The 11,670-nt window shown below is 50.4% G+C and overlaps 4 protein-coding genes across 4 annotated transcripts; 3 read left to right on the plus strand and 1 right to left on the minus strand.

Annotated features, from left to right (window-relative positions):
* On the plus strand, positions 1 to 2,492 carry P152DRAFT_107712 (uncharacterized protein). The gene is made up of 6 exons (XM_033673601.1): positions 1 to 504; positions 602 to 907; positions 1,166 to 1,343; positions 1,519 to 1,797; positions 2,088 to 2,157; positions 2,319 to 2,492. Exons 1-6 carry the CDS (start codon positions 397 to 399, stop codon positions 2,356 to 2,358), a joined length of 981 nt encoding a protein of 326 aa, XP_033537639.1. The 5' UTR covers positions 1 to 396; the 3' UTR covers positions 2,359 to 2,492.
* A 1,126-nt stretch (positions 2,493 to 3,618) lies between these two features.
* Positions 3,619 to 5,781, plus strand: P152DRAFT_388332 (uncharacterized protein; the record flags this gene model as incomplete). The annotated part of the gene is made up of 2 exons (XM_033675922.1): positions 3,619 to 5,035; positions 5,360 to 5,781. 2 exons carry the CDS (start codon positions 3,619 to 3,621, stop codon positions 5,779 to 5,781), a joined length of 1,839 nt encoding a protein of 612 aa, XP_033537640.1.
* Positions 5,782 to 5,913: 132 nt separating this feature from the next.
* Positions 5,914 to 6,609, plus strand: P152DRAFT_470077 (uncharacterized protein; the record flags this gene model as incomplete). Its single annotated transcript, XM_033680938.1, has 1 exon — positions 5,914 to 6,609. The coding sequence occupies one exon, from the start codon at positions 5,914 to 5,916 to the stop codon at positions 6,607 to 6,609; it is 696 nt and encodes a 231-aa protein (XP_033537641.1).
* A 1,058-nt stretch (positions 6,610 to 7,667) lies between these two features.
* On the minus strand, positions 7,668 to 10,583 carry P152DRAFT_478614 (WD40 repeat-like protein; the record flags this gene model as incomplete). Its single annotated transcript, XM_033681665.1, has 2 exons — positions 7,668 to 10,144; positions 10,355 to 10,583. 2 exons carry the CDS (start codon positions 10,581 to 10,583, stop codon positions 7,689 to 7,691), a joined length of 2,685 nt encoding a protein of 894 aa, XP_033537642.1. The 3' UTR covers positions 7,668 to 7,688.
* Positions 10,584 to 11,670: the final 1,087 nt, after the last annotated feature.

The raw sequence follows: 11,670 nt of genomic DNA on the forward strand, positions 1-11,670 counted from the left end.
CAGTAGCGGAACTTGCAGGGGCCAATCAACGGTGGATCAACGGTTGAATGGAATCAACGGTGGATGGATGGTTGAATCTTGGACGACGTATAGAAATGATATACGTGGAAGGTGCTATACCGTGGATTACGAAATACCGTGGATCAACGGTAGATTCCGGTACACGAAGTTGAAAATTCCTCGAGGATTCCGATAAACCGTTAATTCACCGTTGATTCACCGTTAAACTTCAACCACTGAATGAGTTCTTCTATGGATGCCACCACTCTGAACTGTGTGTCGTTTTATCTAAAAGCCCATTCTACCATCTGTGCCGCCATCGTCAAGCGCATTTAGCTTAGAGATCTCTGTCTGTAATCATTGTAAAACACTTTCCTTGCAATGAAGCTATAGAAAATGTCTACTGGACAGCAGAACTCGGTCTTAGATGCGCAGGCTCCTTATCCTCTTCTCGATTCTGACGATGAGAATCCCTCTGTTCGGGAAGATTCCCTTTCTCCACGCGTAAGTTTACTTGTTTTTATATCCCTATGAATCATTTACTATGATTTCCGAGTAAATCCCATATATATTGTAGTAATTGATTCATTTGGTGGTGAAGGCACACAAGCGACAGCGCCGCGAAGAACTCTCTGCGCCGAAGAAGCGCAGTAAGGGGACGAAGAACGGACAAGCGTCCCAGTCCGAGCTTGATTTCCTGTCTCAAGCAAAGAAATTTGGGCGCGAAACTCGGTGGAGTTGGTTCCTCAACCATGACACCGATGCCTATCCTTCGTTGATCCGGAAGGTATATGGCCAGGATTTTCCAGCCGAAATGACTGCGGATTCTGCCCTCTGGCGCCGGGCCAAACAGGTCTTTAAAGACCAAGTCAAAACGTTCAAGGCCCAAACCATCGAGAAGATGAGAGTAAGTTCAAAATTCTAAGTCCCCAAGTCTAGATTTCCATTTCCCCCTTCTAGATCCCATTTTCAAGTCCAGATCTCATTTCCCCCTTTAGATTTCTCTTTTTAAGTCCATATTCCATATCCCAAGTCCAGATCTACATTTCCAAGTCCATTTCAAGTTCAAATCAAGTTTAAATCTCCAGAACGCTATATTTAACTCCAGATCTATTTGTCCAAATCTAGAATTCAATGTTTAAGTATTTAACTACTATGTATGTAGGACTGGCTCGAGCAGAACGTACTCCTGAATCAAGTCTTGTCTCGACTAGATTCCGCTGGTGTTGCCCTCCATCTCGGCGAAAAGTTCTCTTCGGAGGATTTCCTTAACGTATGGTATTATATGAAGGGATATCTAGATGTAGATAAATCCTCTCAATTGGGGGAATTTTATTGCAAGTGTAAGTTATATATTTCATATATCCGCGTTTTATCTCTTGTGTTTTGTCGAACTATGTTTTATCTAGTTGTCCTTTGAATCTGGATTTTATCCATCTAGATGTATATTCTGTCTAACTGTGTCCTGGCATTTGTCCATTTAAAGCCGCATTTTGCCCATAATCTAACGTAAAATAGCCATGTTTATGTCCCTGGGCTCGTTCGTGTGGGGGATTGTTCGGGCGGAGCGTATAGAGAAGACTGGCTCCGAAACGGCGAAATCCAAGCTTCATAAAGCTTGGTATTCAATGTGCCTTGCGGAGCCGTTTGAGGACGTGGATAGGGAGTGTTTTAAAGAGCTATTTAATATTAGCTCTGGGCAGAGGGACCCTACACCGCGTCAAAATGACGCTACACTAGCGACAATGTCGTTTGCACTTATAGCCCCCCCTCCTCACCCCCGCGACTCTAGGTCCGGTTAGTCCCCGTTCTTCTCCCCCCTCTCCTCTCTCCTTTCTCCTCTCCTCCCTCCTCTCCCCCCTCTCTCCCCTTCCATTCGCGCTGTTTCGTTTTCTATGGTCTGTAGGACCGTGTGGTTGTTTTCTGTAGTCTGGTGTTTGTGGTCTGGTTTCTGTTTCCTATTTTCTTATGTAGTGTGTTTAGAACTGTGTTTTCTGCTCTGTATTTTATATTCCTGTGCTTTTCTATCAGATGCTCCGTTTTCGTGCAATATTTCTATAGTATAGTACTGCTTACACAGCCGCTAGGTGGCATTGTGCCTGGACTTCTAGATCTTTGGGATTCCCAACGTATTCTTGGGTATAGGATACATACACGGTATGTGGTTCTTAGACAACCAAACCCAGTTCCCTAACCCCTTAATATGTCTTGGCTTCTAGTTCCTCTAGGTCATCTCTACCGCCAATAGAAGACCTACTCCCTAATCTATATCTTTATAACCTAGTAGATGATGATCCGTTGCTAAGGATGGTTCCTAGTATACTTCTTATTCCGGCACGTATTGTCTACCTGCTATAGTGGATCCTACTACCCGCCTACCTGCCTGTCTGCCCGGAATGTAATTTCCTTTACTAGTTTTCTTTTGAATGATAAAGTAAATAGAATAGAATACGATACTATGTCTAATAGCCTACTGTATTCTCAATTGCGAGAACAACTTAGGTGCATACCGGTGGTGGATTTCGAAAATTGCAAAGTCCTGATACGCCAGTGTGCCTTCCATTTCTTATATTCCGTACCTGCTACAAACGTACTTAACACATTAAAATTCCCACATGCAACCTCTTATCTACCACAGCCTCACCTGCTACAACAGAACTTACACTTACACTCTTCATTCTTAATCTTATCCTTATTTCCTATTCTCACTCGTATCATCAATCATCTCTATATACCCATTAGATCCGACCTCGTTAAGATGTCTCGTATCCCTATTCGAGGCCTAGCGGATATACTCCTTGCCAAAACGACACAAAGGCATAGTAGGGACCAAGAAGGAAGCTCTTCAAAGAAGAGGAAGATTAAGGAAGAACTTGTGGACGATAGAGAATTCCTAGCTGGGTTTAGTGATGACGAAAGTGATTATAACGTCAGTCCTGACCTACATGCCGTAAGTATAATGGATATAATAAATCTGATAAATATTCAACAGAATGACTTACAGGTAAATAGGATCTTGCCTCTGATGACCTTACAGAGAACCTCATTGGCCTCCAGACTGACCAGGCTGAAGTCGTTGACGATAATGAGACAACCCTTCTAGATCTACACGATCTTCGGCTGCTCGAGCAGTTCCAGGATCCTGAAGAGGAAGATATAATACCAACGGTTCCTGTCGATACTATCGATGAGGACGATATAGAGACTGTTATATCTGCCACAGTTGGATATCAGCCATCTTTCACTGCCGCACCTTCTACCGCTGTATTTGACACGGTCGCTGGTCCTAGTCACGTCACTGCTGAGGCCACTGCGGCCATCCAACCGCCTGCGGACTTCGACGACTCAACACCTGTCCCCAACCCTCGAGCAGCCCCTACATCAGACTTTGAGGTTGCACTCGGCCTATGGTGTCAAGAGGCAGGTATCTCACGCGCTCAGTGGACAGGCCTTCGAGAAATCCTTAATATGCTGAGCGATGACGCTGTAAAGAAGCTGCCAAAGGCCCTAGATACCCTGAAGCTACATGCTGTTGGCCAACTCCCTCTCCTTGAGCTCCGTCAGACCCCCATCAAGCTTAATATTGCCAAGCTGCCTGCCTCAAGGAGGAAAATCATTATGAGCAGAGCATTAGCAGCGGGTCAGGTTGCCACTGCGCCTGACAACCTCTTCTTCTTTAACCCTATCTACCTCTTCCAAGCTATTCTCTCATCAACGATCCGCGAGCGTATGCATATCGGAATGGCCCATTTCGTTGATGAGCCGGCAGAGCTCTGGCACTCTACCGCCTGGGCCTCTTCAATCCGCTACTCCTCCGGCGAGTTCCCGCGTCTCCCCGAAGGCCAGGTAGTCTTTCCGTCTGATATTGTACTATACCAGTGCAACGAAGCTATATGCCGCTGCCACACAGACGCTGACAAAAATCACATCGGTCGCATTCTCTCGTTTGGTAGAGACTACCGTAGCCAACGTGAGCATCGTGGCCCTATTGGATCGGTCGTCGTCGAGGTCCAAAAGATCGTTCCGTTCATCGATCTTATGGATACACGCCGGGATCTCTTGCTCATGATCATCAAGCTTGACCCTCTGCCAGAAAATAAGGAACTAGTGATCCTAGAGGATGATATTTCTATGGTTCTCGAGAGTGCTCTTACTCCATATACCTTCAACTTTGACATCTTCCTTGACTATGCCTTCGAGAGCAGCGTTAAGCTTAGAGACGACAAGAGCCATATTCAAGGCCAGCTCTTTATCCGCCGTATTTTCCGTGGGGACAATATCCGCCCTCTAAACCAGTCTAGGGCTATCCGTGGCCAGATAGAGATAGCGGAATATGGTCGCCAGTATCTCGTTGACAAGTTTAGCAAAAGTTCTAACATTATCTCTATTCCCCTGCTCGCCTTTCTTGACGGGTTCGGCTTATTTCGGAACATGTACCGTACGATTATGGGGTTCTATCTCTTATTAGCGCCTCTCCGCAGTTCAGACCGTAATAAGAGGCAGAATGTCTTCCCACTTACACTCGGCCCGCATGGCAGCAACTTTACAGAGGTTACCGATGCCCTTAGAGGTAGAATAACACAGCTCGAACGAGGCATTGATATGCTTATCACCGGTAAGCAGTTTACCGTCTGCGTCTCTGTTATGGCATATATTGGTGATATGCCCCAGCAGCAGACCAATTCAGGCTTCCGATCTGTCGCCGCCGAATCTACTTGCAGGATGTGTCTTGTCGAGACTGCCCAACGTGGCCTCCTTGATTTTGATATCGAAGCCCGCGGCCGATACCACTATGAAGTTATACGTCAGAGGGCTTCTATCCGAAGCAGACCTAACAAGATCCAGAGGAAGATTACGGCCGATAAGTTAGGTATGGAAGCAGAGGACCCGGCATTGATGAAACTGAGTCCTGCTCTTGATCTCGTCCTCTCCCGTCCTCCCGATCCTTTCCACTCTGAACTCAATGGCATCACGAAGCTTACGCACCTTCTGTGGAATGGAGATCTCTTGACAAAAAAGGCCGCAGCCGAATATGGTCGGTTGCTCCGCTCTTTTCCGTTCCCTCCCGGATGGGGTCGTCTCCAAGCTCCTGAGCACTACATCGGAAGCTACTCCCTTCAAGAGCACGCCCGATGGAGCGTTATTGCCCCCTGCCTGGCTCGAGTTTGGTTACGCGAAAAGCATATCCAGAATGCGTACTTCGAGGGCGTCCATATTGCGTTTAAAGATATTATGGTCGAGATTGGTGAATCTAGCAAGAACCCCAGCAGACAGCTTGTCCCAAACTTGATCGTTACGGCGTTATCGGCGATTGCCAAGTCTAACATGCTCTGCACTGCTTCTCACCTGACGCAAGGAGAGCGTCAAACTTTCGATACGGATATCAAGCGGTGCCGTGACATGTTTAAGCGGCTCTGCAGAGCTGCTGCTCTTGCGTCGTCGAGTCGTCGGACATCTGTTAATCCGCCTGCCTCAGATACTGCCCCCCAGGTAGGCGGAAAATCAACTGCTAGCCAGATAGTCGTCTCATCGATCGAGACGCCAGGGCCAATGCAAGGACAGACAGCCATAGATGGTGCCCTCACCACAAAAAAGGCCATCCAGTTCCAACGGGATCAGCAGAGGCCAAATGTCCATATTGGTTTACATTTTCAAGAGGTTCTCCGTGAGTATGCCATCCCTGCTAACGCGGGTGTCCTGCCTGGTGAGAACAAGCATAAGGAGTACAAGAATGCCATCCTCCTTACAAATAAGCGCAACCCTGAGAAGGACCTCCTCTAGCGCGAGAATATTCGTCAAACCCTCCGCCTCGCCCTTACCGGTGCCTTTCCTAATGCCAAGATCACTAAGCAGCTCCAAGACATTGACCAAGCCTGTCCAACGCTCTTCCGCACTCTGTTTCCACAGGAGACTATGCGTCTGGCGATCGATGAAGATAATACCGGCGATACCGTCGAGAACATCATCTTTGACGATGGTCATCGTAATCCTACAGCGCAGTCTAAGATCCAGCAGAAGTATTGCCGCGAGACGCTCAAGCTCCCTACACGCCCGTCACATATGACAGCAGGTTTCCGTGGTAATTTATCCTCTGCCTATCTCCGAGACTATGGGCGGAACGTACACCATATGGGAACCAGTGTCGTCGAGTGGTGGAAGAAGTTCTCGTTTGATGCCAATAATAAGAGGACTACTTTTGGACGAGGTGACTTCATCCAGGTCCGTGGTACCACCCTTAAGGTATGCGGTATCGACGATATCTTCACGCATGAAGCGCTGCCCGGCTATAAGCGCCTGTTCCTCATCCTGACGCCCACCTTGCAACCCACCGAACGTGTCGATCCTGCGCCTACCTCACAACACACCGGATGCGTCAATCCTGTATCGACCTCGCAAGCCACCGGACGTATTGACCCTATTCTCAAGCTCCCTCTCCTGCGTATTGAAGGCGAGGAGCAGCAGTTCTTCGTCGGCCTTCCTGCTATCGAAGCTACCAAGCTCTTTATCCTCCCCGTCAAGGAACACGACGGACATGACAATGAGATACCGTTGGACAAGGATTCGGACACGCTGCTATATGTAAACTGGAGCAAGATCCACTTTATGTAGTGCCTGGCGCCAGACAAGCTTAAGATAGCTGGCTGTCAGGAGAGATAGATGAGACGGATCTGTGTAATAAGAAGGGCGCTCTGGTGGCTTGCAAACTATACGATAGATGGATGGATGGATGGATGGATGGATGGATGGATAGATGGATGGATAGATGGGTGGATGGATTCTGATGGCTTACAAAGTGTATGATGGATGGACGAGATGAATAGATGGATAGATCGCTGCACTGATGGCATCAAATGGGTGTCTGGGACCGATGGGACGAAAACAATACACCGGCATACACTTCCTACCGTGGGAGGTAAAGTCTCTCTACACCGACCACAGGAGCGCCGCACTACCTCTAACCCACCCAACTCTGTTCGACTCTTAACATGAAGGGGATTTTACACGCGATACAGCGATGTATGTATAATACACAGGCTTTCCGATAAGCTTAGCAAAACATTCAAGCAGCATGGGGGGCTGGTTGTAACGAGTAAAACATTCCTGCAAGTGAACCACGTGATTAGTAGTCGATCTGCGGTGGACAAACCAATCAACGGTATAGACCCCGATCAACCGTTGATATACCGTTGAATAAGTCTATACGTATAATGAAATCAACGGTGTAGGCGAAAATCAACCGTTGAATGCGTTATACGAAGATGCGAAATCAACGGGGAAACTTCGGTTGATTCGTATCAACGGTTGATTTCTTTCAACGGTGGATCAACGGTATATCAACGGTTGATTGGCCCCTGCAAGTTCCACTACTGATCTACCCATCCCTTCTGCCTTAGGCCGCAAGGCCACAACATACAGACTGGGCGAAGCCCAAGACTGTCACAAATATTCATATTATTCATATTCGTGAAGAGCGAATATGAATAAGGGCCATATTCGTATTCATTTATTCATTTCGGAGCTCTAGTACCATCCCATCGCCAATTTGATTTCAAAGCATTTGCATTACTAATCAAACATTACTTATCAGCTGTCGCCACTTATACTGTTCGTCCAGTATATAATGACTTCATCTGCAGGGGAGGTAGGCGGGGAGGAGGCTGAAGAAATCTTGAGAAAGCTTGGGAAAGTTATCGAGCAAATTCCATCATCGTAACTCTTCCAGACGCGTACCCGAATGCAACTACGCCTCCATAGACAGCAATGCGGCTTGGCCTATGCTCAAGAGGAAGCCAAAGGATTCGCTCGGTACGGCGACTCACCCATTGGTCCTGGACAAAGATAGAAGACGGAAGCTGTGAGCTAATTACAGGCGTAATATTAGAGGGAGTTTGTAAAATAGGTAAGGATCCTCGGTTGGTCTGAAGAGAGGTGCCGTCATTGGAGAAAGACAGAGTTTCGAGGACGGCCCCAACCTCGAGCGTCTGCAGCACTGCGCCCGACCCGGCGTCCCACAGCCTGGCCGTCCCGTCACCCGAAGCCAACGCCAGCGTCTTGCCGTCCGGCGAGAACGCCATGGCCGTGATGGTGCCCGAATGGCCCTTGAGCCTCTGCAGCGCCGCGCCCGACCCGGTGTCCCATAGCCGGACGGTGCGGTCCCCCGAAGCCGACGCCAGCGTCTTGCCGTCCGGCGAGAAGGCCACGGCTGTGACGTCGTACCCATTGCGCTTAAGCATTTGTAGTACAGCGCCCGACCCGGCGTCCCATAGCCGGACAGTGCCGTCCTCCCAACCCGACGCCAGCATCTTGCCGTCTAGCGAGAACGCCATGGCCATGACGGCGCCCTTATAACCCCTGAGAATCTTCAGCGCGCCGCGCTTATGACCCATGAGCCTCAGCAGCGCGGCGCCCGACCCGGCGTCCCATTGCAGGACGGCGCCGTCCCACGGAGCCGACGCCAGCATCTTGCCGTCCCATCGCAGGACGGTGCCGTCCCACGAAGCCGACGCCAGCGTCTTGCCGTCCGGTGAGAAGGCCACGGCAGAGACGGTGTCCGAATGACCCTTGAGTGTCTGCAGCGCGGCGCCCGATCCGGTGTCCCATCGCCGGACGGTGCGGTCCACCGAAGCCGACGCCAGCGTCTTGCCGTCCGGCGAGAAGGCCACGGACAAAACGGGGCACTTATGGCCCTTGAGCATCTGTAGCGCGGCACCCGATCCGGCGTCCCATAGCCGGACGGTGCGGTCCCCCGAAGCCGACGCCAGCGTCTTGCCGTCCGGTGAGAAGGCCACGGCAAAGACGGGGCGCTTATGACCCTTCAGCGTCTGTAGCGCGGCGCCCGACCCAGCGTCCCATCGTCGGACGGTGCCATCGCACGAAACCGACGCCAGCGTCTTGTTATCCGGCGAGAAGGCCACGGCCGTGACGCAGCGCTCATCGAACTCGAGCGTCTGTAGCGCGGGGTCCTCATCGCCATCGAGCTTCTGTAGCGCGGCGACCCAGTAGCCCTTGAGCGTCGGTAGCGCGGCGTCCCCATGGCCCTTGAGCGTCTGTAGCGCGGCGCCCGACCCGGTGTCCCATAGCCGGAGGGTGCCGTCCCACGAAGCCGACGCCAGCGTCTTGCCGTCCGGCGAGAACGCCACAGACATGACGGGTCCCGAATGGCCCTCGAGCGTCTGGAGTGCGGCACCCGACCCGGCGTCCCATCGCCGGACGGTGCCATCCCACGAAACCGACGCCAGCGTCTTGTTATCCGGCGAGAAGGCCACGGCCGTGGCAGCGCCATTATCGACCTTGAACTTCTGTAGCATGGCGCCCCCATGGCCCTCGAGCGTCTGTAGTGCGGCGCCCGACCTGGCGTCCCATAGCCGGATAGGGCCGTCCCACGAAGCCGAGGCCAGCGTCTTGCCATCAGGCGAGAAGGCCACGGACGTGACGGGGCCCGAATGGCCCTCGAGCGTCTGTAGCAGCGCGTTCCATTTCTCCGAGACCCGGGGCAATTGCAATATCTCCCCGGATATGCGCCCTTCGAACTGCTTCCTTATTACGCTAGTTGTTGGTACGAATATGAGGCAACTCCAGTACGTCTGAAGTGGAGCCTGCTCGATCGCTGGCCGGTTATAGAGTATAAACCGCTTGGCGTCATAAATGAAATCCGAGAAACCAGGGGGATTACGCTCAGTAGCATGAACGACCTGGCGTTGATACGCAGGAATTGAAGCTGATGGTACGGAGCCGGAGATCCATTTCAACATGTGCTGGAACTTCTTCGGAAAGGTCTTCGAGCGGTTTATCCGGCTCGGAGGTATATTGACAGCGGTCAACGACTCTAAAGAAGTAATTGCGTGTACTCCTTCCGGAACCTTCCCCATCCATCCAAGAGCTTCAAGCCAATGAAGAAGATGCTCCTGCAGGAACTGGTGTATATAGTCATTATCGGATGGTTGGATCTCGCTCCTTAAAACATGCTCGACCCAAAAGAGGCATGCGTACTGGACTTCGGGAGGAAGACTTTGCTCAATTTGGGTTCTCTCGACCTCGCTCGCAAGCAGGCCAGGCGCATCTAAACCGCAGATGTCTTGCTTAAGCCACTTCGACATAACTTGTATACAGCTGGCTGCCAAAATCTGATGGGCTTGCTTCTTATCTATAAAGAGATTTAGATCCCGGCATCTTTCGCTATTAAGTAGAAAGTCGCGAAACGAGGGGTGGTGTAGACGAAGCGGACGACTGTCAACTTTCGGGACGTCTAGGATAGCATGAAGATTCTTTAATATCTGATCGATATTTTGCCTAGAGACACCGAGCAATAGGTAAAGCGATCTAGTAGAGAGCGGTGAGAATAGAATCGCAATACTTCCAAGGATATGCCGTTGCATATGGTATAACCTCTCCTGCTCTTCTGTAGAGTATTTTGGCCGGATGGCTTTCTTTAGAACGGTAGTGTATAGCTCATTGAGGTGCTCCTCTGGTGCGCCAGTTGATAAGCTACCTTTTAGGAGGGTTTGTAGTCTCTCATCGGCGAAGGGGCCATCTTGAATAAATCGGTAGGCAGTTGCCGCCCAAATGAACAATCCACCTGCCATCTTAACTAGGCGCCTGATAATCTCTTCGCCTGGCCAGTAGGTATCGAGAGATCGTTCCTTCCTAAGAAGCTTGAGTTTATGCTCGAAGAAGATAGTGATGTCGTGGTCTATAATCGACGGTGATATATCATGGAGTATAAAATCTCGGTGTTCTACATCCGGTATCTGGCCAAATTTATACTTGATTGATACCTCGGGGCGGCTTGTTAGAAAGATCCGCAGTCGAATCGTCTTTAATGCTCGAGCTTCAGCCAATAGGCTAATAATGATCCGGATATTATCATCATTATCGCACTCATCGAGGGCATCAACGATAAGAACGTACGAGGATTGGCAACCATTTTCGCGTAGCTTTAACAGCGGATGTAGGATAAGTTGCTGCCACTGGTCGCGGAGAGACTGGCTCGTAATATCGCGGCGCTTTTCAATAGCCTGCAGCGGCTGTGTCAGTTTAGCCCTATCACTATCGCGATGAATACCTTACACATTCCGCCCCCAGAGCACTGGCAGATGAGCTGGGATTCGCATCCTCTCCAGGCTCGCAGATGGCTATAAGTACATGGACATTCCTTCTACATCCGCTGCGCTTGCTATGCTCGGGTCATTTGAAGGCCCTAAACAGACGGTTTGCCGAGGACCGCAAAGGCTACTGCGATTTCAATCCCATCTCCATGATGGCCTCCAACGGAAGCGAGCCAAGCGACCCCGATTGCGTTCTCATCGACCACGACGACGTCAGTAACTACAACCCGGAGCAGATACTGCCGGAGCCCCCTGAAATTATTCGGCACATTCGCATGTGGTTGCAACCAACTGCATACGACCTCGATAATGGTGAATACCGCAAGCATCAATCAACGTACTTACCCGGTACTGGGGTCTGGCTTACCTCCACCGACACGTACCAAGGGTGGCTGCACGGTGAAGAGAATGGGATGTTATGGATTAGAGGGATTCCTGGATCGGGCAAATCTGTAATGGCGTCGAAGTTGATCGATGACCTATCACAATCCCAACCAGGAGTCCCGGTGCTGTACTTTTTCTTCCGTCAGATCATTGATGCTAACCATGAGCCTGTCGCGTTGCT

This window comes from Eremomyces bilateralis, assembly GCF_010015585.1.
Source record: "Eremomyces bilateralis CBS 781.70 unplaced genomic scaffold P152scaffold_2, whole genome shotgun sequence".
Lineage (NCBI taxonomy): Eukaryota > Fungi > Ascomycota > Dothideomycetes > Eremomycetales > Eremomycetaceae > Eremomyces > Eremomyces bilateralis.

Bases quoted from the DNA above. Each gene is read 5' to 3' on its own strand.
- P152DRAFT_107712 (XM_033673601.1), top strand. From the start codon at position 397: ATGTCTACTGGACAGCAGAACTCGGTCTTAGATGCGCAGGCTCCTTAT. The intron at 505-601 runs GTAAGTTTACTT...TTGGTGGTGAAG, and splicing joins AAGATTCCCTTTCTCCACGC to GCACACAAGCGACAGCGCCG. The intron at 1,798-2,087 runs GTTAGTCCCCGT...CACAGCCGCTAG, and splicing joins CCCCCGCGACTCTAGGTCCG to GTGGCATTGTGCCTGGACTT.